This window comes from Propithecus coquereli, unplaced genomic scaffold (assembly GCF_000956105.1).
Source record: "Propithecus coquereli isolate 6110/MARCELLA unplaced genomic scaffold, Pcoq_1.0 Scaffold63, whole genome shotgun sequence".
NCBI lineage: Eukaryota > Metazoa > Chordata > Mammalia > Primates > Indriidae > Propithecus > Propithecus coquereli.
In genome coordinates this window covers 1,126,095-1,152,711 of record NW_012152285.1, presented here as the reverse complement: position 1 = coordinate 1,152,711, position 26,617 = coordinate 1,126,095, and the positions used below count along the sequence as shown (strand labels likewise).

At 33.9% G+C, this 26,617-nt stretch overlaps 1 protein-coding gene across 2 annotated transcripts in view; it reads left to right on the top strand.

Moving 5' to 3' along the window:
• The window catches only part of PRKG1 (protein kinase, cGMP-dependent, type I), a 1,343,769-nt gene that overhangs the window by 1,241,567 nt on the left and 75,585 nt on the right, over window positions 1-26,617 (top strand). For both annotated transcript variants that reach the window (XM_012659754.1, XM_012659753.1), the window contains exon 9: window positions 1,409-1,483. In XM_012659754.1, coding sequence (XP_012515208.1) covers window positions 1,409-1,483 — 75 coding nt within the window. The remainder of the gene's footprint in view (window positions 1-1,408; window positions 1,484-26,617) is intronic.

Here is a 26,617-nt window from a genome sequence, read left to right as displayed (position 1 = left end):
CATAGATAATATATTTTTGAAAACTTTATAGAGACTACTGCCTATTATTCATTCAGCATTCATTCATTTGGCATGAATTAATATAATTCATTAAAGAAAACTTTATATACTTTAATGTGATTCTTGATTCCCTGGGCCTCTTTCTAATGAGTTTCTGGGGTCCGTTTTTTGTATAGAAATACTTGGAATGTATTTAGCCCAGCATTCTAGTTACCCTGCCACCCAGATGAGATCATTACCCAAGGGTCTGTGATAACAGCTGCTCCATCCCCCTCCAGCCAGCCCCGAGTAAGATGTCATGTTCCTCTTTTTAGTTATTTTTTTAAGTATATGTAAAAGCAATGAAACAACATTTCAATTTTAAATCAGCAAGCATTTTTCTACATTTCATAACTTGACCATGTATAATTTATTGCTTAATACAACACACAAACCATTTATATGTATTAAAATTATAGAGGTTTAAAATTAAAATGTAGTTTCTTATAGCACTTTAAAAACTCTCCACCCAAATCCAGGATATTGCTAGGGATTTGATAATTATCTTCAAGGCTTAGTGGTTTGGATAGGCAGTACAGTGCAGGTTTTAAGAGTATGAAAAATGATCACCTCCTTTCAATTAGTCTTCACACTTTGGATGTATGACTTTGGGCTAGTTTCTTAACTTCTCATGCTTTAGTATCCTCGTCTATAAAGTGGGGATAATAATGCTAACTTATAGAATCATTGTACTATTAAAATATCAATATTTGTTACTATGTGTAAAATGCATAGTGCAATGCCTGGCATATGAGCACCAGGTAAGTGAGGCCCTGATTATCATGTGAATCCCCAGACTTTTGAGTTTAGATTTTAATTTTGTCACTTCATTCAGTCTAGTTCAGTGGTTACCAAAATGTAGTATGCATAAGTTACTGTATCTTGTTTTATTCAGTAATTTTCAAGGGTGATTCTAGCATATATGTGTGTATTCATTATGTGTTGGCTCTATAATATTTTATATTATAGATATCCAGGCATGTCATAATTGGCAGATCTTTTGTTATTTCAGTATTATAATTAAGTGAATCATTAAGTTTGTGATATATATCAATTAGTGTGTCACAGACTTTATTCCACTCAATTCTTTGAATACCTGCGCTTGCCAGATACAGTTGCCAGATATGTTTAGGCTCTGGAAACTATAAAAGTGGACAAAGTAGAAGAATTCTCTGTTCTTATAGAGTTTATATTCTAGTCAAGGAAAATATCATTATCTGATATCTTTCTTAACAATGTATTTAGATTAAATGCTTGAATTTATTTTTATTTAAATGTCTTTATATTGTTTCATTATATCATTGATTAGGTTGCTATTGTTCCTACTTGTAAAAGATTTATCCTAATCACTGTGTTTTTCCTCTGACAGCTCTTTCAAGCATTTGATTGGAGGGCTGGATGATGTTTCTAACAAAGCATATGAAGATGCAGAAGCTAAAGCAAAGTAAGTAACATTTTTTTACTTTGGCCTTACTCTTGGTTTTAAATATGATTTTGAATTGAAATAAGATCAAATATTTTGTTGTACTTAACAAAGCCTGACACTCTGCCAGGAAGAAATTAATTACGTAAGAGGGAAAAGAAGCAAACTGTTCAAGGTTTTATTACATAGTATGCTTACATAGTATGTCTCTTTAAACATGAAGCCTTAATTTTGTGATGAAGATCATCTCAACAAGTGAAAATGGTTAGTTTAAAATCCAGTATAAACAAATGAATGTAAACACGTTATTTCTCGTACCAACCGAAAATACTTTCTCAACAAATGGTAGCTATGTTCAATAGTTGTCTGAGGAATTGTATGGAAAATAATAAGGCTAGAAATATTTTCCTGTGCAAATTCATCATTACATTGAACTTTGATGTTACTAATATGAAAATGCTGTGAGATGGTAAATATCCCATTAGTTGTCATGTTGTATGAAAAAATACAATTCTGTCTGCAAGGATACTTTGCTTTAAAAAAAAACTTTATTTCTGACAGATTTGAAACAGTTTGAGATTAGCTTTCTCTGCAAAATTTTTAAGTTATTTTAAAAAACCACTAATCTAAATAATCTTCCTCTCTTTCCACCAAATCATTTTAGTATTTGATATCATACGGCACAACTGAAGAATTAAGTTGACAAAAAATAGCATGAAATAGATAGTTCAAGGCAGAATTTGATTGGTTTGGCTTTGTATTAACCTAAAAATAAAAAGAAGTAAGACAATTTCCTTTGAGAATTTATGAAGATGAAAAAATTTGATCTGTAACTAAAATATTAAGAACTATACCCCATGCTAACCCCATAAAATTATATCATTTTCAAAACTATACAAATATATTCACAATCCCTCCTCAATATAGTTTGCTTTTGCCCTTCTGAACTTTGGAGGGCCATAGACTTAAGCCCTAATGTTGAATGCTGACAGTACCTTCTAAAGTTTGCTCAGGAAGTTACACTGCCAGTTGTGACATCAAACTCCATGTAGTCATTGGAATTGCCTATATTCTGGGTAATTAGTATTAGTCATTTGGGTTTTCTATAATAGGCTAAAATACACCTTCATACTCAGTTTAGAGTGTAGTTTCTGGTGTTGTTACTAATCTCACCAAGGCCATTTAAAGTGCCTTATTAGTTTAAAAGTTATAAAATGCTGTTTTGTAAAAGTTATAAAATGCCCTTTTATAAAAATTATTAAAAGCCTTTGTTTACATAATTATATTATTATACCTGTATTTTATAATACTAAGTATAAATGTGTTAAATGACTGATGGTAATCTTGAAAATTCATCTAAAATCTACTTGAGTTACTGGAAGAAGTTAAAGGTCTTCTTAGGCTAATGTATCCTTGCTACTTTGATCTATTTCTGTTTCTCTATTAAACTTCAGAGAGATTCACTAATGAAAGTTTTTGTAGAACTCTTATTTACTCCACCCAAAGTTGAGGCTGATCACAGGCTTCAACTTAATCAGTGATGGGAAGTGATTGTGAATTAGTCATATCTTTCTCAGTGTCCTGTTGACTTTATAAAGATAACTGTGTGCACATCTCATGAATTTTGGCCATTAATGGATTCATTTGCACATACTTCAGTGAGAGGTAGTAAGGAAAATTAACACACTGAAATGCAGATTCAGACAGTTAGAAGGTAGGTGTGGCAACAATTCTTAATGTTGGAAAACAATCGATCGATATAAAAAAAAAAAAAATTGAACCTGAACAAAGGCCAGAAGCCTTGGGTTCTGCTCCTGGCTTTGTGATTACCAGGCAAGTGATCTTGACCATGACGCTGAACATCTGTCTCTTGATCTAAGTTTTCACACTTTTAAAATGGTGTTTTTGAGATTTAATTGATGGCATTATGTAAAAATATTTTGTAAATTATAAAGGGCTATAAAAGTGGATGCTATTGTTAATAGAAGAAATAACTGGAAATATATCTTAGTGCATTTGGTATATGATTTATTAACAGATAATCATTCCATATCTATCACGTAAAACTAATTTTACCTGGGCAAGAAGTCTTTAGTCTTATGTAAGTAACATATTCTTACTTAATAAAATTAAATCTTGCCTAGAAAATATCAATAAATATCTTTTTTATATAAATAGTAACATTTGGTTAAAAGAGAGTTCAATTATAATTAAGGAACAAAGGACAATGGAATGACTATCTATATTAAGGTGGCTCCAAATATTGTTATTTGACCCATAGATTTGATAGATTATAATTTAACCATTATATTTGTACTTCTTTCTCTCTTTTATTGAGGTATAATTGTCAAATAAAAATTCAATACATTTAAAGTGTATAACATGATGATTTGATATATGTATACATTGTGAAAGATTACCACAATCAAGCTAATTAACACATCCATCACCTCACATAGTTATTCTGTGTGTGTGTGTGTGTGTGTGTGTGTGTGTGTGTGTGTGTGTGTGTTGAGAACTCTCAAGATCTACTGTCTCAGCAAATTTCAACTGGGACAGATTTGTTTGAATTTTCTGTTCAATTCATACTAAACCCAAACTAATACATAGTCCACATTTCTTAATATTGATTATTATTTAGAACAATGGTAAAAGTTTATGAAAACGATGTCTAAAACCTTTGATCTGAGTTCTAGAGAGATTGATAATGTGATTTTTATTCCCCAAAATAACCAAGTAAATAAACAAATAAATAAATGCTGGAGAAGTTGTTATGCTTTTTACACTGTTAGCATTAGCCTTCTAATAAATAATTAATATCTGAAGATTTCTGAAGGTGAAGATATCTCTTAATTAGGTATCCTGTCACTCGGAGAAAGCAAACTGTGAATTATTCCCTAGGGAAAGCTTTTTAGTTGAACTAACCAGTTTAATACCTCTATTTGTATTAGCATTGTTGTCTTTCTCTATTGAATTCCTTCCCCATAAGTTCATTGAAACTTCACTTTGTATTTAAGGGATTTAAAAGGTTTGCCAACATTGCAGGAACTAAAAACAGGCTCCGATTAATCCAAACTCCCTGGATAATTCTGTTAATGCCTCTAAATTTCCATATAGATTGCAAGGTCTAGACCATTTAGAACTGAAGTGTTGATTTGGCTACACTTTATAAGCTTTATTTTTTTTCACGGTCCGTTGATTTTGCAAAATCCGTAGAAGATTACAGTAATATTTCGTAAAACCCAACTGAAATGATTATGTTATTTATCCATGTAAAATCATTACTGGTATTGTCTTATTGACTATGCTTCTTTGGGTCAGAAGAGAAAAAAGTAAGACTGACTGTAAAGATTGATACAGTTGAGACATTTAAAAATTCAAATGTGAGAGTCTCCTTAGCTGTTAGCATAATCAGGTTCAATGGCAGAAAGATTCCACAAAAAGTACAGATGATGCCTTTCTGAAAAACTATACCAAGCATTCGGCTCAGGTAGCTGGTCTAGGAAGATTGGCTCAAGAGAAATATTCCAGTGAATGGTTCTCACTACTCCTCTCCTGTAGGATGTGTGCCCTCAGCCTGTCCCATGAGATATATTTTCTATAAAGATAATTATTCTTGGCGGAAATTTTGCCTTTATGTTTAAACTTCTCTTAATTGCTGTTAATTATTCACTGAGGGCTTCTCTTTTTAAAACATGAAGTTATAATCACAAAGACATTAGAAGAGACAGCATCAGATGAAAGATAAGGCTCGTTAAACCTTATTTGGAGCAGAAAGTCTCACATATAATGAAAGGCACATATTATCTCCCTTTGAGAATATGTATTCATTCATTTAATGAACATTTAGAAATTTACTTATGATGAGTCAGGCATTGTGCTTTATAATGTGCATACCAAATAGAAAACAGAATTTCCAATACTATGGATCATCTTACAGTTTAGTAGAGAGACTGATATGTAATTCAATGATGATTTTCACTATTTCGTTCTAAGAATAAGTTATGATAATTATTGTGAGATTATACTGTTTGAGTATAGAGCCCTATTTCCACATTTAAGCCTTGCCTTGTAAAAAATCATAACCATCCAGAAATACCAAAAGAAAAAATAAATATTTTATTTTATGTTAAGTATTTATGATATATAAGTATAGCCTATATTTTAAATGAAATATTTTCAAGTTATGCTGTCATTGATATCTTCATTGCTGAATACTGTACTCAGTAATTATAAGTAAAAAAGCTCTTTCTTTAAATAAAAAGCCTATATATATATTTCAACTTAGCATGTTAATTTTAATACTTTATCATGAAAATCTCTAATATAAAAGTTGAACTTTTATAAGATGATTTACATATGCCACAGCTATATTCCCAGATGAGGGTCAAACAGAGGGTGAACAAAAATTAAACAGTGATTTTTTGTTTTGTAATGATGTCTATTTTTATTAAAATGTACTTTTACTAGGAATAATATGGCAATATAGAGAAAGAAAAAGAAAACAGTTTAAACCAAATGCAACTGCTATTACCTATCTTTGTGTTTTACAATTGTACTGAGAGTGCATTTAAAATTTTATGTCTTGCTTTTTTCCATTTATTATCATCATATGAGCATTTATAATACTATTGTATAACTCTTCATAAATATTATTCTAATGGTATCTGATAACACAATGAATGGAAACCCAGTGTTCTAGACTAATTCAAGTTGTAGCCTTGTTGTTTCAATTTATTTTGCTTTTGAAGATAACATCTCATCACTTCTTTAAAAAAAAAGCACCAAATAACAACAACAAAAAATACCTTCAAATATGTCCCATCTAGGGGTGTTTTATTTTATGTTATGGCACTAATAGATAATGAGTACAAGTGTATTATACCAATTGGTTCAGCTGCCCTAGGGTCTATCTTGCCCTCCTGAAGGCTGAAGGGTTCTATACCTAAGCTCTTCGATTGAGAAGTTCTGACAGCGATATGAATATAGATTTGTAAATGCATTTAGTTGTGATCTAAGTTGATGACATCCAACCTTGTTCTCCATGAGGAACTCTTTCTCATGTCAAAATCCATGTAAAGTCTCCAAATGAGCATAGTCATGTTTTTTTAATCTACAACATCACTTGGTATACATATAGATTCAAAGACCCCCTGAAATGACTCTGCAACTCCTCATGCACCAGCATCACCCGTGTTCATGCTCTTCGTATGTATTCGTTTATTCAACAAATATTTTCTGTGTGCCTACAAAATGCCATATATAAAACAGTGAATAAAATAGACATGCTCCTTACCTTCATGGAGATTACGGTCCAGTGAAGGAGAGAAACACACACTAATCTTTCTAGGAAGGCTTCCGTGAGGAAGTGATTTGACTTGAATTCTGAAGAATTAGCTGGTGCTGGCTAGGCAAGAATTAGTAGGTATTAGCTAGGCAAAGAGATACGGAGAGCATTATAGACAGAGGAACAGAATGTAAAAAGCCCTCAAGGTAGGAAACAACATTACATATTCAAGCAACCGAAATACCAATATGTCTGGGACTTAGAACATATGAAAAAAAGAGATCATAAAGGAGAGAATGGCAGAAACCAAATCTTGCAAGACTTTGTAGGCCATGTTAACAAATTGGAGAAATCATTTCGGACTCCTAAGCTGGCAAATGAGATGAGTTGCTTTATAATTAGGCATTTTTTTCACTGTTATTAGAAGAGTGTAAAGTAAAACAGGGACAATAATCAGAATATTTTTCAAGTTAAATTTGGTGGTAGACATGACTAGAATGAGGGAGGTGTGAATAGAAAAAGCATTTGAGAGATATTTAGGTGGCAAAGCCAATAGGTCTTCTTTAGGAAGTAGATAAGGTGGTGAGTGGAGAGAAAGATCAAGGACAATACAGGGATTTTTGGTCTGAAAATTAGAGGGAGGTCATGGAATTCACTAAGATGGAGAAAGATTGTATGGTTACCAGGTTTGGAGAGTGGGATGATTGTGAACTGATTTTTGGACGGGTTAAATATAAGGTATTTTTGAGACATGCTTAGGTAGGTCTGGAGCTCAGAGAAGTTGATGTGAATTTGAGAATAATGAACATTTAGATGACAGATGGTAATTAAAGATGTGGGTGAGATCGGAAATAGAGAATGAGAAGAGCATGACAACCAGGATTGATTTTTGAAGAATGTTAGCATTTAAAACTTAGAGAAAGGAGAAGAATTTTGTCCCCTCCCCCCATGAAAAAACACTGAGAAGGAGAGATGGAAAGTAGAAGGAAAACCAGACACATGTGGCATCACAGAAGCCAAGAACAGAGTATGTATCTTAGTTCATTCAAGCTGCTATAACAAAATACCATAAACTGAGTTTCTTATAAACAGTAAAAATTTATTTCTCACAGTTCTGGAGGCTGGGAAATCCAAGATTAAGGCACTGGCAGATTCAGTGTCTGCCTATTTCCTGGTTTATAGACAGATATCTTTTTGCTGTAATCTCACCTGGCAGAAGGGAAAAATGAGCTCTCTGGGGTCTCTTTTATAAGAGCACTAATCCCATAAATGTGGGTTCGTCCTTATGACCCAATAACTTCCCAGAGGCTCCACCTCCCAACACCATCACAATGGGGATTAGGTTTCAAAATACGAATTTTGAGGGAGTACAGTCTATAGCAGTGTGTTTCAAGAATGGAGGAGGAGACAATGATAGTGTATGTTGCTGTGAATTCTAGTGTGTTAGTTAACAAATGCCAATTGGATTTACCAAATCACTGGTTCATTTTCATTTTAAAATGGAGTGATAAGAATGGAACCCCCTAACATGGGCTGAAAAGGAATCTGAAAGATTCAATGAGCTTATGCCAAATTATAAGAAAGCTCAAGTAAAATAGCCAGAAATGTGTAAATGGAAGATGATGGATCTTCAATATTAAGTGAGATGTAAACATGTTAAAACCAGTAGAGAGGGAGAGAGTTTAAAACTGAATTTCAGGTCCTTTTATCTCTCATAGATAAGACCTCTTGTCTTTGCAGACCTCTTCAAATTTTAAGAGTCAGACCATTCTCCATGGATAAGATTTACGCTACTTTGTGATATGATTTCTTCATCAAGAAGGTCTTCACACTTCTGTCTTATACTAGGTGGCATTCTTTTAAGTTTAAATATTGCCCACTCTCTAAAGAGACTGTAAAAACAATAAATTCTCCTAAGATGGATAAAAAGACTTTCCTAATATCATGGCATAAATTTGTACATAAGCTCCTTTTCCTCCAGAAATAGCATAAGCCTTCATCTGAGCACAAAGAGGAAAGAGGGACACTGAGCAAGGATGCCCAAATTTGCCCAAAACTTAACATTAATAAAAACCCACCTTGGAATCACCACCTACCCAGCTCTTCTTTCCATGTACCTAAATTTATTCACTCATTCTCTGCCTTGTCCCCCCAAAACATTTATAATAGATTTGCATAATATGGAAAGAAAAAATTAAAAAGAAACAATAAGGATGTAACTATGGTAGTGAGCCAGAAATAAGGCTAGTATGTAGAACAGGGCCCTTATCATCTATGCAGGAAAAGAGAGAGAGACACAAAATCATTGGAGACCCCAGGGCTGCTCTAACTTCTTGCCACTCATCAGTGAAGTACCACAGTCACCCACCTTTCCACTCCTCTGACTCTCTGAAAGAACTATTGAGAATATCTCCTGTCTATACACTTTGGCTTTTGGATGGAATAGTCTATAAATATTTTTCTCTTATTTTCATAATTAGACCTCACTGATTTAAAGCTGTCCTTCTGCTTACAAATTTATTTTCAAAGGAACAATTTAGTCTGTCTGATATTTTCAGGATTATTTTTGTAATGGTGGTGAGCCTTGGTGTTTGATACAATGTGACAGCAGTAAAAGATGTTCTCTCCTTACATTTCATTCACAGAGACAACCCTTTAGTCGCTCACTGCGATTGTCACAGGGAGGTTGCTCTTCACTGCTGTTGTTACTCAGGCCTTTGAAAATTCACTCATCAAATACCCATGAGACCATGCAAATCAGAAGTGAGATCTACATTGTTTGGTAATAGCTTTTAAAATGCACCAGGGTCATCTCATCCAGTATCTAACAAACATGATATTTTAAATGTACGATGGAGTACAAAAGGGTACTCCATTGCTCTTTTCAACACACTGAATTTGAAGTTTGGGCCTCTTTTTTTTAATTTCAGAATATTACGGGGTGCAAATGTTTTGGTTACATGGATTGCCTCTGTACTGCTTGAGTCAAAGTCATAAGTGTGCCCATCACCCAGTTAGTGTACATTGTACCTGTTAGGTATTATTTCACCCATCCCTCCTCCCCGCTCCCAGTTGCCTGATTTCGTTGAGTTTTACTTCCATCTGTGCACACGAGTGCTGATCGGGGTAGTTACAACTTAATAGTGAGTACCTGTGGTGTTTATTTGTCCACTCTTGAGATATTTCACTTAGGAGAATGGTCTCCAGTTCCATCCAGATTGTTGCAAAAGTTATTAGCTCATTTTTATGACTGAGTAATACTCCATGATATACATATACCACATTTTATTGATCCACTCATGTATTGGTGAGCACTTGGGTTGATTCCACATCTTTACAATTGTGAATTGTGCTACAATAAACATTCTAGTGCAAGTGTCTGTTTGACAAAATGATTTTTTTTCCTTTGGATAAATACCTAGTAGTGAGATTGCTGGATCAAATGGTAGGTCTACTTTTAGTTCTTTGAGAAATCTCCATACTATTTTCCATAGAGGTTGCACTCGTTTGCAGTCCCACCAGCAGTGTATGAGTGTTCTTTTCTCTCTGCATCCACTGTTTTGGGAATTTTGATAAAAGCCATTCTCGCTGGGGTTAGGTGATATTTATTAGCGTTTTTCTTCCAGGCATTTTATAGTAAAAATTTTAGTATTACCACAATCTTATCAACAATTTACTTAAAACAACTTGGTCTGGATCTAAACAGTTCTCAGAAAGATGAGCCTGGAAAACTGTTTTCCCCCTATGGAAAGAATTCAAGAGAGCAATATCCTGTTCCAAAATGAGAGTGATATGCCAATTAAATGGAAAAAAGCACTGAGAGTAGCATTATGAAATAGCCCCCAAAGCAGAATTAGAACTTGCTGACCACTTGTAGGGTGAGTAGTCTGAAAACAGCCCCATTCTGGACAATAAAAGTTATTTTTCGTTTTATTGCAGGGCAAAAGATAGGAGACTTGAAAAATTTTCAGCAGTCGGCCCTGAACTGATACATTGGCTTTCAGCCTTTCAAGAGCTGTTTGCTGTCTAAATTCCATACTTGTTATCAGGCTAGAAAGAGGTATAGAACAGTTTCTAAGGCCACCAATGCTAATAGATAAATACTTCAGTGTGATTTGTGACTACAGAGAGCATCAAAGTAAATTTTTCATGTGCAGTGAGACCAATTTGGTTGCTTGTTTAAAAAATGATTTTCAGGATAAAACTATTTGGCCTTGGATAGGAGTATGTTTTTTTTTTCCTGTGTTATCAAAAATTTTAAAGCTCTCAAAGGCCATTGCTAATTTCTTCTTTGTGGCTCTCATGTTTGAGACTCCCTAGGTAACAAGACTTCATAAATGTGAATCCTAGTATGTCCTTGCATGCAACCTTTTCTAATAGAAAGAGCAAAGGACTAAAGATAATTGAAAATTCTAGTGCTGCTGACTTCCTTGGTGAAAATAGACAAGTCATTTGATTGCTGACTCCATTTCCTTCTTCTGAAAAGGAAAGATGATTTCTTTCCATTATCGCTGTATTAACTAATGACAATTGAAAATTACTTCCAAAACACTAGGAGCTCCTTAACCTCTAAGGATAATTTGGTCCCATATGGCAATGAATTCGGCCTTTTGGAAGCCCCAAACTTCCGTAGAAATTATAGCAGACCAATGTATGTGTCCTTTCTGGATGCTTTTATATAGTCCTAAAGCCTGTTTGAGATATGATACTTTTTAAAAAGCAGAAAGGAATAATACCTAGTATATCCCTTTATGTTCTCAGTAGTTCATGTGGAAAATCATCTTTGGCCAAAATGCCTTTTCTTAAATGAAGGCAGTCCCCTATCACTGGAGTGAATATACAGCATTGTTCTAAATCTACTTTGCATATGAGGTTGAGCCATTTTAGAGAGAAAACTTTTCAACCTAGTGAGAGCAAGGCTAATGCTCAGTGTTGAGCATTATGAGGCCATATTCTGATGGTGAGAGGAATGTTACTTGGGAGTGTGGAGAGCCCGTCTTAGTTGCAGCACTGCCACTAACTTCCCCATGTGAACTCAAGCAAGAGCCTTAGTCCCTCCAGGACTGTTTCCTAATCTGTAAAATGACAATTTTGAATTCCTTTCTAGTTGTTAGCTTTAGACTTTAATATGCTTAGAATGTGCACATTAACAAGGCATTCTTTTAGAAGCATAACTCTCTTTTATACAAACAATATTTTCACCTTTGCTGATTTTCTAAATTTATAATGAGGACATCTTTTTGGCTATTAACAAAAAACAGACCCTTAAGGATCATGGAATACTTTGTGGGTCAATATTTTAATGAACATCACTAAGTTGTATTTCTTTTGTCTTATAATCTGAAAGTCTTGCTGTTAAGGTGCTTACTTTACTCAAACTATTTACATCAAAAATAACATAGTTTTGAAGTACATTTTGATAATTCATAGTAATTAAATAAATTAGCCTTTAGAAACAGCATTTTTCATTTTTATCATTATACATACAATTTTCTCTTTCCAATATGACATTTAGATATGATAATAAGCCATGCTATCTTTCAATAAAATGCCATTAGAAAATTATAGAGTTCCTTTGAAACTGGAAAATGGTATGCTAGTATTTCCCACGTGAATCCATTTAGAAAGGAATGATTTTTAAATGATGAATTTAAGGGGTAGCATAAATTGTTTTGATACAACGAACATAATAAACCATGTTTATTTACTTCTTTAAATTGTTATTTGAGTAAGATAAGATATAGAAGTGAAACATGACTGGTGCACAGAGACATTTGCATGTATTACACTATTTTCCTCCAATGTATAAGTTGCAAACATTAGTCAACTTTATAAACTCTATTAATTACTTCAGGCAATCAGCCTGAAGTATATCAGACATGTAGAGATATAAAACAAAAGCTATCACTCTAATATTAAAAAACTGTACAAACATTTTAGACAACCTGAATAAGTTACTGATTGAGCATATTGGAGAGTAATAATCCTAACGTCCTGGCAAAGGGGATAAGGTATCTTCTTAAAGTGATAAATTTAAGACCACTTTTAGTTTAAGGACTTGGAGAAGTGTGACTCATTGGCTCTTTAAGTAATTCCTCATCAGTTTTTCTAAGTTTTTCTTGAAATGACCTGACAATTTTTTTCAGCACAGCTTGTCTATGATGCCAGTAAAATTGGCTTATCAGAATGTTTCCATATTGTTCCAGGAGCTGTTTTCCCAAATTAAGTTCCCTTGCTCACTATGCTAGTGAGCAGATTATTCTTGTGTACTCCTCTTGATGAGGCTCATGGTTTTTCCTGTCAAGCCCCTTAACTTTAATATATACTCAAACATTTAAATTAATGATGAAGAATATGTTTTAGCCTTTGTAACAATTCTGCATTTGAAATGGCTTCAAGAAGTTGCCTTGAGGTTAAACAAAAAAGGCCATTGAAGAGACGACACCTTTATAAGCAGATGGTGTTTTTTGAGTGACAGCAAGAGCAAGGAGGGTATATGAGCCCCTTTCTTCAAAAAGCTGTCGACATACACATTGATTAATATTCATATTCTCTTCTGCACCGACACGAGTGATCAGACCAACAACTTCCTATGCCAATGAATGTAGGAGTGCAGGTAGGGAGTTCAAGAAAACAGGAATATTAGAGAAGCATTTAATTACTCATCAAGCCGTGATTATCATACCTCATTTTTTAAAAACCAAAGAGATTTAATATAAAACTATTGCATTAAAAATTACACAGGTTATGCATTATACAGGTTATGTTTTTATAGCTCATATTTTTAACTGTTTATTGCATTCATAATCCACACTGAGAAATCATAAAAAGTAAGAATGCTTCTTCCTCTAAGAAGCACACATATTCTCTGCAACCAAATAGATAATATTCAAAAACAGAAAGATCTTACTTCTTTGTTCCTTAGTAGAACCCCAAAGGCAAGGCACATTATCTGCTTAATATAATTCCCTTTTTGTCTACATTGTTATTTAAATGCATCTATAATATTTTATAATTGACATGTAACAAATGTACCTATTTATAGGATACATAGTGAAGTTTATGTAGTGATCAGATCAGGGTACTTAGCTTATCCATCTTCTCAAACATTTACCATTTCTTTGTGTTGAGAACATTCAATATTCTCTTTCTAGCTATTTGAAATTAGATAGTCATCCTACAGTGGCATAGAACACTAGAACTTATTCCTTCCATCTAGCTGTATTTTGTATTCTTTAACAAATCTCTACCTATCCCCTCTCCACCCTACCCTTCCTAGCCTCTAGTAACCGCTGTTCTATTTTTTATTAACACATTGACTGCCACACACAAAAAACAGAAACATTTCCTTGGGGCCACAGTGTTTTATTATGAAAATAGAATAAAAAGTTTGAGCATAATTTAAAGGTCAACATAAGTAGAAAAATGAAATGTATTGACTTCTATTCATTTAATCCACATTTTTAGAATTAAATTGTCAACATTAATTATAACAATAAGAACATCAATGAGATTTTATATATGTTTCACACAGCCCCAGGGTCAAAACTAGAGTGAGTTAAATACAACTCTTGTGACAGTTAATGTATTAATACTTCTATGGGATCAACTTGTTTTAGCTTCCCTATATGAATGATAACATGCAGTGTTCAACTTTGTGATCCTGGCTTATTTCACTCAACATAATGTCCTCTAGTTCCATCCATGTTGTCTTGAAAGACAGGATTTCATTCTATTTTTATGGCTAAATAGTATTCCATTGTGTATATATAGCACAGTTTCTTTATACATTCATCTGTTTTGGATACCTAGGTTGATTCCACAACTTAGCTATCGTGAATAGTTCTGCAATAAACATGAGGGTGCCCATGTCTCTTAAATGTACCAATTTCCTTTCCTTTGACTAAATGCCCAGTAGTGGGATTGCTGGACCATATGGTAGTTCTATTTGTAGTTTTTAAAGTAATGCCCATACTGTTCTCCATGATGGCTGTACCAGTTTACATATCCACCAATAGCGTATGAGTTCCCTTTTCTTCATATCCTTGCAAGTATTTATTGTTTTTTGTCTTTTTGATAATTGCCATTCTAACTAGGGTGAGATAATATCTCATTGTGGTTTTTATTTTGTATTTCCCTAATGATTAATGATGTGGAGCATTTTTTCATATATTTGTTGGCCATTTGTATGTCTTTTTTAGAGGAATGTCTGTTCAGATCATTTGCCCATTTTTTTTTTTTGGATTGTTTGTTTTTTTTTGCTGTTGAGATGTTTGAGTTCCTTGTATATCCTGGAAATTAATCCCCTGTTGGATGAATAGTCTGCAAAATTTTCTCCCATTCTTTTCACTTTGTTGATTGTTTTTTTTTTTTTTCTGGGTAAACTTTTTTGTTTGATATAATCTCGTATATTTACTTTTGCTTTTGTTGGCTGTCATTTTGAGGTCTTATTCATAAGTTCTTTTCTCAGACCAATGTCCTGAAGCATTTCCCCTGTGTTTTCTCTTAATAGGTTTATGGCTTCAGGTCTTACATTTAGGTTTTTGATCAATTTTGAGTTGATTTTCGTATAGGGTGAAAGGTGGTGGTCTAGTTTCATTCTTCTGCATATGGATATCCAGTTTTTCCAGCACCGTTATTAAAAAGACTGTCCTTTCCACGGTGAAAGCTGTTGGTCACTTTGTTAACAATCAATTGTAGACAGGTGAATTAATTTCTGTGTTCTGTATTCTATTCCATTGATCTATGTGTCTGTTTTTATGCTACTACCATGCTGTTTTGGCTACTACAGCTTTGCAATATAATTTGAAGTCTGGTAGTGATGTCTTCAATTTTGTTTTTTTAGCTCAGTATGATTTGGCTATTCAGGCTCTTTTTTGGTTCCATACAAATTTTAGCATTGTTTTTCCTATTTCTGTGAAGAATGTCATTGGTATTTTAATAGGGATTACATTGAATCTGTAGATTGCTTTGCACAGTATGGTCATTTTAACAAAATTAATTCTTCTGACCCATGAGTATGGGATATCTTTCCATTTCTTTGTATCCTCTTTAATTTCTGTCATCAGTGTTTTGTAGTTTTATTGTAGAAGTCTTTCTCTTCCTCAATTAAATTCATTCCTATATATTTTTTATAGTTATCATAAATAGGATCACCTTCTTGATTTCTTTTTCAGCTAGTTCATCATTCGAATATAGAAACACTACTGATTTTCGTATGTTGTTTTTGTATCCTGCAATTTTACTGAATTTATTTATCAGTTCTAAGAATATATGTTGCAGCATCCTTAGGCTTCTCTCCATATAAGATCATGTCATCTACAAACAGGGCCAATTTGACTTCCTCCTTTCTAAATTAGATGTCCTCTATTTGTTTCTCTTGCCTAATTTCTCTGACTAGAACTTCCATTACTATGTCAAATAGAATGGCGAGAATGGGCATTTTTACCTTTTTCCAGTTCTTAGAGGAAAAACTTTCAGCTTTTCTCCATTCATTATGATGTTAGCTGTGGTGTTGCCATATATGGCTTTTATTGTGTTAAGGTCTGTACCTTCTATACCTAATTTGTTGAGTTGTTATGATAAAAATGATGATGAATTTTATCAAATTCTATATTAGTTTTTCTTCATCTATTGACATGATCATATGGTTTTTGTTCTTTGTTCTGTTGATGCTATGTATCATGTTACTGATTTGTGTATGTTGAATTATCCTTGCATTCCTGGGATAAACGCCACTTGATAGTGATGTATTATCTTTTTGATATGTTGTTGGATTCAGTTGCTAATATTTTATTGAAGATGTTCATCAGTGATATTGGCCTGTAGTTTTCTTTTTTGTTGTTGCTGTGTCCTTGACTGGTTTTGGTATCAGGGTTATGCTGGCCTTGTAGAATGAGTTAGGAAGAGTTCCCTCCACTTCAATTTTTTGGAATAGTTTGAGAAGAATTGGTATTAATTCTTTTTTAAATGTTTGGTAGAATTCACCAATGCCATGCAGTCTTGGACTTTTCTTTCTTGGGTGACTTTTTATTACTGACCAGTTTCTTGATTGGCCTGGGGGGTGTACCTGTAGGGGAAAGCCTATAGGACTGTTTCTCAGGCCCTGGGCCCTGGTGTGTAGTGATTCTGACAGTCTGGGGGTGTGTTAGCTGCAAGGCAGCTAAGGGATCTCTCCCAGTTGCAGAGGCTTAAGGCTGGGTTCACGCTGGGTAGGATGGCCAGATTGTTCCTCCAGCTAGAAGTGCAGGTGGTGGGAGCTGGTTTCCCTGCTGTACAGGACCAGAGTCACAGCCAATCCTGGGCCCAGTCTTCATGTAGCTGGTGTTGTGGCATTCAGCCACTAGCGTGGGCTTGGGGGAATAAACATGGAGCCCCAGTGCTGGAGAAAGGTGCAATGGCTACTGGCCCCTTAAGGAACATGCACTCCATAGGTGGCTTTAGTCTCAAGATGGGACCATGCTGCAGCAGCTTGGCCCACGTGGACTGAGTGTGAGGTGAGAAGTGCACACCTTGGGCTCCTAATCTGGAACAGTGTTGCTGTGTGAATTCCCAGTAGCTCTCCAAACTGGGCTCAGGGCTTTTGAGGACTGTGGGATTCTCCAGTAATGAAGACTGTAGATATCTGTGGTGGCAGTGGAGGCCAGTGGGATTCTTCTGCTTTTCTCTTCCCTGCAAGGGGAAATCCCTCTTGTCTCTGGGCCAGTCTGAACCAGGTTGGGGAGGTGGGGCTGCAGATTTTGTGGGGAGACAAAATCAAAAATCACCCCCCATTTGACCACCCTAACCTCCTAAGCTTTCAGTCACCATAGGTGCCTCTCTAGTCCAGTGCTCTCCCCTCAACACTCCAGTCAAATCTTAGGTGTTTATGCCAGTCTTGGTCCTTTCTTGCATCTACGATATTTTATTTTGTTAATGTTTTTCTTTTCAATGATATTGCTATTCAAGAAAATCAAAATGACATAGTTAGGAAATTCATTTCATTAGAGTTGACCATATGAAATTACCAATATTTGACCATTTTTAGCCAACTAAATGGCAATTTCATATGGTTCAACCTGTGATTTTTTTTATAAGGAATCTCTGCTGCTGTGATTAGTACAGAGTACTCAAGAATTAGAACACTGTTTTCGAAATCATGCTACATTGTTCAATTTACAGAGACTGAATTTCCTTCTAGAAGTGCCGTTGTTTATCAATTTCCATCATAAGATTTTAACAGTTTCATAAACATTATACCTAAATTAATTTATTCATAAGCTTGTTTTTATAAACCTCAGCCTTTTGCTATTTTTTGTATTCTTAGAAGTATTACACAGCTATACATATAAATAAGGGATTTTATATGTCAGCGCTATTGACATTTTGGGCTAGATAATTCTTTGTTGTAGTGGGCTGTCTTGTACATTGTAGCATGTTTAGTATCATTACTGGCCTTTACCCATAGGATGCCAATAGTGTATCGTATCTACCAACCCCTGAGTAGAGACCATCAAAAATGTCTAGACATTACCAAATATATTCCAAAGGGAGTTGGGGGACAAAACCACTACCCATTTGAGAACCATTGATATAAGTAGAAGAAAACTAAATACAAAATTATTTGGGATAACAACACTAAAATTATATTAGTATCAGGCATAGAATTTTATGAAATGTTGAAAATGAGCCTTACCTTCCTATAGTTTCACTTCCAAGAGAAAAGTTTATGTGCAGCAAGAAAGTTATCACAATTGGCATTTGACAAGACTTTAAGCTCTACAAGGGCAGGGTTTGCCAAAATCTGATTAATTCAAATGCTAGAATGAAACCAAAGTGTACAAAATAATTTATCTACATTCAATTAAATGTTCCAGGTTTCTCTCTAATACTCAAGATTTAGAAAAATTATTTTTACTCCTTCAAAGAGCAGAATGTCAAGCATTATGGGATAATTAATTCACTGGGAGAATTTCGCTCAGTTGGATGCTAAAACTTTGTTATTGTTTTAAGATGTTAGAGTTCGTAGATTTACTGAAGCTGGGAAAACAGCATTCTCAGTTTGTTTCCACACATTGTTGACTGGCATTTTTTGCATTAGATGTTAAGTTGCTATAATAGCCTCAAGTGTAATTACTTTATGTATAATATAATAAATTTTCTATCTATTCATATAACGCCTTGGGTTATAATAGTAAAACATGGCATTGTATTAAGACAGAAAACACAAAAACAGATTTTATGTAAAATGAACATCTATAATAGAGAACTGATATTACATTGGTAATATGCTACAAGTGTGCATTGTGAAATTGAATGCACCACAAAAGAGAATGAGTAGGCTACAGGCAAAAATAGAGGTGCTTTTGAGAACTAGAAGTCACAAATTTGACTGTCTCTCCAAATAGCGGCATTTTTACAAGTTCTGTCGACATGGTTTCATTAACTTTTAAAAATAAAGGGCACGACATTCTTTAAATTCCGCCTTTGTGGTAATCACTAACAATAGACTCCGACAACACAATGCTGTACTGTCGTCCTGCTGCCCATTGACATGATTACTATTCCCCAAATGCTTCCAAGAGCCAAACACTGTTCTTTGACTTCCTCCTGATTGAGGAAAGAGCCAGAAACAAGTGAACTATGTCAGTCCACAAGGTGCTGTCATCTATACATCCTCAGATGCTGTAAGTGGGCATTTGAAATGAAGGGAATGTTGGAATTTTTGTGCAAAAGAAGAAAGCAAAGATTGGGAAGACATAGGATCTAGGATTGTTAAAAAAAAAAAAAACCAAGGAAATTAATAAAAATAGAAGACTTCTGGGATTATTATAAAACAGTAGATCTTTTACAATGTTTTTCAGACTTTGTGCTACAAACCACTAGGGGGTCATGAAGTTTGTTTAGTGGATTATAACCAGCATTTTTTATTATAGCAGAGTGCATGGTATGTAGTAGTAGTTATATTTCTTCATACTTTTTTATATTCATATATACAAAGGATGAATATGATGAAAAATTATTTCTTAATGTAGACTGGAGTCAAAAACGTTTGGAAGCCACAATAAAGGAATCAATATATATGCTCCCCTCCCAAATCAGTGGTACTATTCAATGTAATTTCAATTTCTATTTTTTTTATTTATTTCAGGATATTATGAGGGTACAAACATTTTGGTTACATTTTATGTCTTTGCCTCATCCAAGCGAGGATTAGAGGCATGCCCTTCCCCTCTACAATGCTCACTGCATCCATTAGTTGTGAGTTTAGCCCCCCAACCCCCTAATCCCTGGAGAATATTACTACCACGTGAGCACCATAGATCTGTCAGTGCCAATTTGATGACAAGTATATATGGAGCCTATTCTTCTGATCTTGTGATATCTCACTTTGGATAATGGGCTCAAGCTCTGTCCAGGAAAATATAAGAGGTGCTAGATCACTGTCGTTTTTCTATTGTGCATTGAATAGTTAGACTTACCTGTGGCTACAGATTATTCCTATGCCCTTGGTCAAACAATTACCTTGAAAATGTGTACAATGGAATCCAAGGAGAAGACAAGCAAGTGAGAGGGACAAGGTATACATCTTTCACATGTCAATCTAGTGATGGGCTGGTTGTGTTATCTCCATATGCAAAGAACAGTACATCATTATTATGAAGAATTAATTAAGCCAACATTTTTCAAGCATGCCAGATACATACTAGGCAAAAAGAATACAAAACAGAGGATATGTTCTCCCCCTTGAGAAAATTAAAATCTAATAAGAAATGCAGCAATTATGTTATTAATTGTGGTATTATTTAAAAAAGAGGGAAATATGTAATGCTATTTGAGCACTCAGAAGGAGCATCTATATCAGTCAATGGTTTTTATGTATTTTTATCAAAATGCTTTTCTGTATAAAGAAAAATTATAGGAATGTTTCGAGCCAAGGAAGGATTTTACTCATATAGATTCATTTGCAAATATCTATTGTTTCTGTCATCTATAGTGTTATAAGATATGATTGCTGACAAAGTTTTGATACAAGTGCAGTTTAAAACTTCCTTTATACTTAGCAGCCTTCCCGGTCCCTGCAGGTATGTGTTTGTGATTGAGGAGCTGAACAAGGTCAAGAGTGTCCTTTGTTCACCCTAGACCCCTCAGGTCCTAGTAATTCATTTCCATTCACCAGTTCTCAAATTAGTGGATTTTGAGTCCTCACTGCATTTTAAAAGAATGTTACTGATCACATTGTAATATTTGGCTTCTGTTGACAGATGCAACAAATGCGAAAAATAAATTTATCCTGCCATCGGGGACTGCTGGCAGTTTTTTAAAGCCTCCTCTTTAATAATGAGTGTTCTCATTTATGTCCTTAAGCTGTCTCTTCAGAATCTGAAAGCTTCAATAATCCTATAATCACCACATATGTTCATCAATGTGGATTTATCCCTGCATTCATTAGAGACATAGCATCTATTTGCTATAAAATATAATATAAGTTCTACTTATGAAAACTCTACAGCCAGAAAGTTCAAGTAGTCTGAATTAGTCTTGCTGTAGTACATACTAATAATAGTGAGGATGTGGAAAATCAGCAAGAGTCCATAAATTTCTAAACTATAAAATGAAGTCTATTTGTATTCAGTACTTCATTCATTCTTTGAGAATTGATGATTTATGAACATAACTTTCACAAAATAAATACCAGTAATTAAAATGCCCAAGTAATCAAACAACCCAAATCCCAGAGAATCTGGAAAATTCAAATGTAGTCTATTAAAACCAAACACATTATTATTAATGAGGCAGACAAATGCCTTTGAAAGCACTTTGTTAAATGTTAAAATGCTATGTAAATATAATGATCCTATTCTACTTATATGTTTTAATAATTATGAATACGGTGATAATTAATGATAATGATGACTGACATTTGTTGGCCATCAGTATCATTTATCAGCAGTTAGTATGTGCCAAGCACAAATTACCTCATTTATTTTCCATTCTTGTGATACTTCACTAAGGAGAATGGCCTCCAGTTCCATCCAGATTATTATAAAAGGAATTAATTTATTTTTTATGGCTGAGTAGTACTCCATGGTATACATATACCACATTTTATTAATCCATTCATGTATTGATGGGCACTTGGGTTGTTTCCACATCTTTGAAATTGTGAATTGTGCTGCTATAAACATTTGAGTACCGGTGTCTTTTTGATAAAATGATTTTTTTTCCTTTGGGTAAATACCCAGTAGTGGGATTGCTGGGTCAAATAATAGGTCTACTTTTAGTTCTTTGAGGAATCTCCATACTATTTTTAAATTGGAACTAACCGAACAGCACTCATGTGCACAGATGGAAGTAAAACTCAACGGAAATCAAGCAGTTGGAACGGGAGGAGGAGGAAATGGTTGAAATCATACCTAATGGATACAATGTACACTATGTGAGTCATGGGCACACTTATAACTTTGTCTCAAGTAGTGCATAAGCATTGTACTCCTGTAATATTCTGAATAAAACTTTTTAAAAAATTACCTCATTTATAATCCTACTAATAACTCCATTAGGAAAATATTCTGATTTTCCCTAAATGTACAGACTAAGAAACTGAGACCTTGGGAATTTAACCCATGGTGACACAACTCGTAAATATGGTAGAACCGAGATTTACATTGGCTCTCTAATGTCTATCGCCAAAGCCCATACATGCACTTTTAGATTCCTAACCATTTCACATGCATATTTGTATAAGATAAATTTTTAAACCATGTTATTATGTAAACTTTCAAGCACAGAAAACAGTGAAACAAACCCCTCCCCTTGTATATGTTGCCCAGATTCAAGTTATCAACCTTTTGCCACAATTGCTTTGCCTAATTCTTTAAAAAAATTTTTTATTGATGTGTTTTAAAACAAATCACTAATATCATATAATTTCCTCTAAATACATTCTTCCATAGGTATCTTCTAAAAACAAGGACACTTTTCCTACATAACCACAATATTATCATCACACTTAATAAAATGAGCACCTAGTCATTATTGAATTTTCCTCAATTTTCTCAAATATCTCTTTTTTAAGGGTTGATTTGTTTGACTCAGCATTAAAAGAATTCACATACATTACATGTTGGTCATGTCTCTTTAGGCCTCCTTTAATTTAGAAGAGTCCCCCTAATCATCGTTAAAGAAATGGAATCAGCAGTCCTGGTGTAGATCCCTCATTTCAGATTGTCTTACTGCTTCTAAATAATATCATCTACCTTACCTCTTGATAGCTTCTTTAAAGGTTCATTAAACCTAAAGGACCAATCAGATTCATGCTCAACTTTTTTGGCAAGAAGATTTCATAGGAGGTTTAGTGTGCTTCAATATTGCATTAAAACAAAAGGCAAATAGCCTGCTTGTTTCACTTGCAGCTACCTAACGTAGAATCAGTCACTTAAAAGGTAACAATCTAATCCTTTTATTATAAAGTTTCCAATCAATCACTTGTTAAATGTTTTAATATATGATGATGATCATTGCCTGAATCAACTATCTCATTAGGTTTAATATAATAATTATTCAATTCTATCTTTCTTTATATTTATTTATATATTTGTATTTGTTTATATTTATTCTTTATATTTATTCAATCTATTAACTGGAATTCTGCTCGACAAAAACCTTCTCTCATCAACTAGGAATCTGATACACTGTTTACCCTCATAGTATTCATTCAAGACAGGCAGGATGAATGCTTTTATTCTTTCCCATTAATTATCAATTTCCAAAGTAAATAACTGGTGCCTTAGTGATCTTTTGGTAACAAATGAGATTTTTCAATTTTATTTTTTCTCATTTTTGGTATCACTGTGAATTCATAGATTTATATATATTCAATGTGTTCAGTCAATTTGTCTGTAGGAGCCTCTTCAGGTTGGCCCCTTGTCCTTTTGATACAACTCATTAGTTCCCAATAGTTCCTTTGCTTTCTGGATAACAAGATGCCCTAGGTTTTTCATGTACATTTCTTCCCCTGGGCCTCAAATGACCCATTTCTCAAGCAATTCTTGCTCCTTTTAGCCAGAAATGGTGCTAAAAAAGTGAGATCACTTCTGGATTTCTTTGCTTCTAGGCCTTTTTAGGAAGGAAAAATAAAGTTGGGGAGTGATCTTTTAACATAAGCATATTATTTAACTTGCGGTATGCTCTATCTAATCTAGCAGCATTCTCACTTTATTCTAAGAGAGGAGTGTATTCAGTTAGGACCTGTAATAGATATATGATTCCTTAAGAAAGACTTTCACATTAAGCTTTTTGTGTTGATACCTCACTTTCCATCAATGTTCATATCTCAAAGGGACTTTTATTATTTTAGAAGGAAGTCAAGGATAAGAACTTGGCTTATGCTACCAATTAAACTAAATTTTTTTCCAGGTATCAATAAATACCATATCCCCCATAGAGTTAGTAGCTAAGATATTAAATATTTATATAAAAAGAAAAAAACTATATATTTGTTTGGATGTCAAACTTAGTTTGCATTAGAAATTCCTTCTTTACGTTTTGAGTTAAGAGGACTAAGACCTCATCTGTGAGTGTTAGAAAACATAATAAGCCATGGTTTTTTATTTTTTATTTTTTTTTTACTTAAGCAACTTCCCTGTCAGAGACAGTTGAGGCAAAGGCTTTGCAATATCCACGTCACTTGTGCTTCCATTAATTTTTGTCTTTGCCGAAATCTTAATTTCTATGTTGTCGTAATGAATTTCACAATCTCTTCCCTTTAGCCTATAATTTTTTGCAGACAGGAAGTGCCAGCAGTTAAAAGCAATTGCTCCTGAGTTCTCCTGGAGCAACAAAGTGCCCCCATTTTCTCAGCCATTCGCCAAGCTCGCCGTCTTCATAGAGGAAATATTAAAGGAAAAATATGCCATTTTAGAAACTGTCCACTATTTCTACTGTGAGAAAAGCAAAAAGAAGCAGTCTCAGTTTTCTCTGTCAAAAAGAAGCAGTTTCAGTTTTCTCTATCAAAAGCTGTAGATTTTACTCAACTCTAATATGTGACTCCACTGTTTGACTCAAACATTTTAAAACGATTTGAAGCCTCATTTAACTCCCTGGCTTTTTATTAACTATAATAGGATCTCTATTTCAGGAGACTGTCTACATTTCTCTTCAAGTAAGTAATAACTATACCTTGTTTAACAAACAGCAACAACAAATAACTTAAAATATATAGAGAGCAAGAGACAAATCTTCCTTTCTCGAAGCAAGCACTATAGCCAGTTTCCTCTGGATCCCTTCAGAAATTCAGATACAGATAACTTACATTTAAGTTAAAATTGGTTGCTTCTTTTTAATGGATGATTTTTAGAGGGGCAAAATGTGGGAAGTAATCAATACTTTGGACAAAGCTTTGAGTAGGTTTTAGAAGAGAAGACATCTCTAAATCCCTTATGTGCATTGAAGAATTATTTTTCTATTCTAAATGTTATGTCTAAAACATAGCTATACTGGTTTTGTGATATTTAGTAAAGATTAAAATGTATTTATCAAGAGTATACAAATAACTAGTTCTTTTTAAAGATATTATTTTTTTTATTATTTTATTTTTACATAAGAAAACAAAAACTCCCACAAGTCTAACCACCAAGTAAGTAGCTCTTAACAGAAACGGTTAAGTTCCTTTAGCTAGAAACATAATTTTCTGTTTTTAAAAGATCAACCATTAATTTATATCATTTATTAGACCACTGTACATATTCTTATCTGCGTAAATAATTGAGGTGCCTATTAAAAACAGCCCTGTCAACTTAGACCTAAAATGGAAGTGTTTTACCATTTTATTCTTTCTCCACAGTTTCCATGGAAACGTGGTGGTTATGACAATGGAGGAAAGGAGAATGATGACTGTTATGATCACGAGACTAAATACGTAGGATTAGAAAGCACTTAAAAAGCACCACGGAATTAATATTTGAGTTATTTAAGTAGTAAAGAGAAAATTAAATACGTATTTTGTATACAAGGTAAAAAATTAACAAGGCTAATGTTGTCTCCTAAAGTTTTCATATATGTGGCCTTTGTCTCTGGTTTTAACAATGTGAAGCTAAATACTGGAACAGCATTTAATTAATGAAGCTCAACATAAAAAAAAAGAAAGTAAATTGCAATTGAGCTATCATATCAGGCTAAGGGATTTGAAAAAAATAATCTTTTTTTTTCTGTAATGTTTTACCTATTGACAATATTAAAGCACAATAAAAAGCTTTATTATCCAGGTGATGACATTTTTACTTTTAAAATGAAATATGACAGAATTAAATATTCCGAAGCATCAGTCACTTGCATCAAGGTAATAAAACAGAACCTTTTACTATCTGAGCTAATTAGTGTGAAATAATTAGGGAGACCACCTGAGGGCTTTGCTTGTGGTGACACTTGTGATAATGAATTGCTACGGTCTGTTATGTGTAATGGTTAAATGTGTTAGAGATGGTTTACCATAATGGATGTTTAGAAGATTTTGTGATGACAAAGAAATAGATCACATCATTTGGTAAACTGGTATTTTTTGACATAACTCCTATATCAATGACATAGAGAAGACCTATGCAAAATGGAATGCACCTGGTGCCCAAACAATTCAAAGTGGATCCGGTTTAATGCCTCTGCCTTTCATGTGTGCTTGTGCTTGTTTGTTTTCTCTTTAAAACTCACTCAATTTTGTGGGTTGGATTTTTTCCTAAGTAACAGAATTGGAATCAGTTTAGGTCCTAAGTCTCTGACCTTCTCTATCTTCTTTTCATTTTTACTTTAAGACGCAGCTAGACTTAGTCAATATGTGCTGAGTTTATTGTATTACTGCAAGATTCCAGCACACGGTGTGTTCTTAGAAGCCTGCC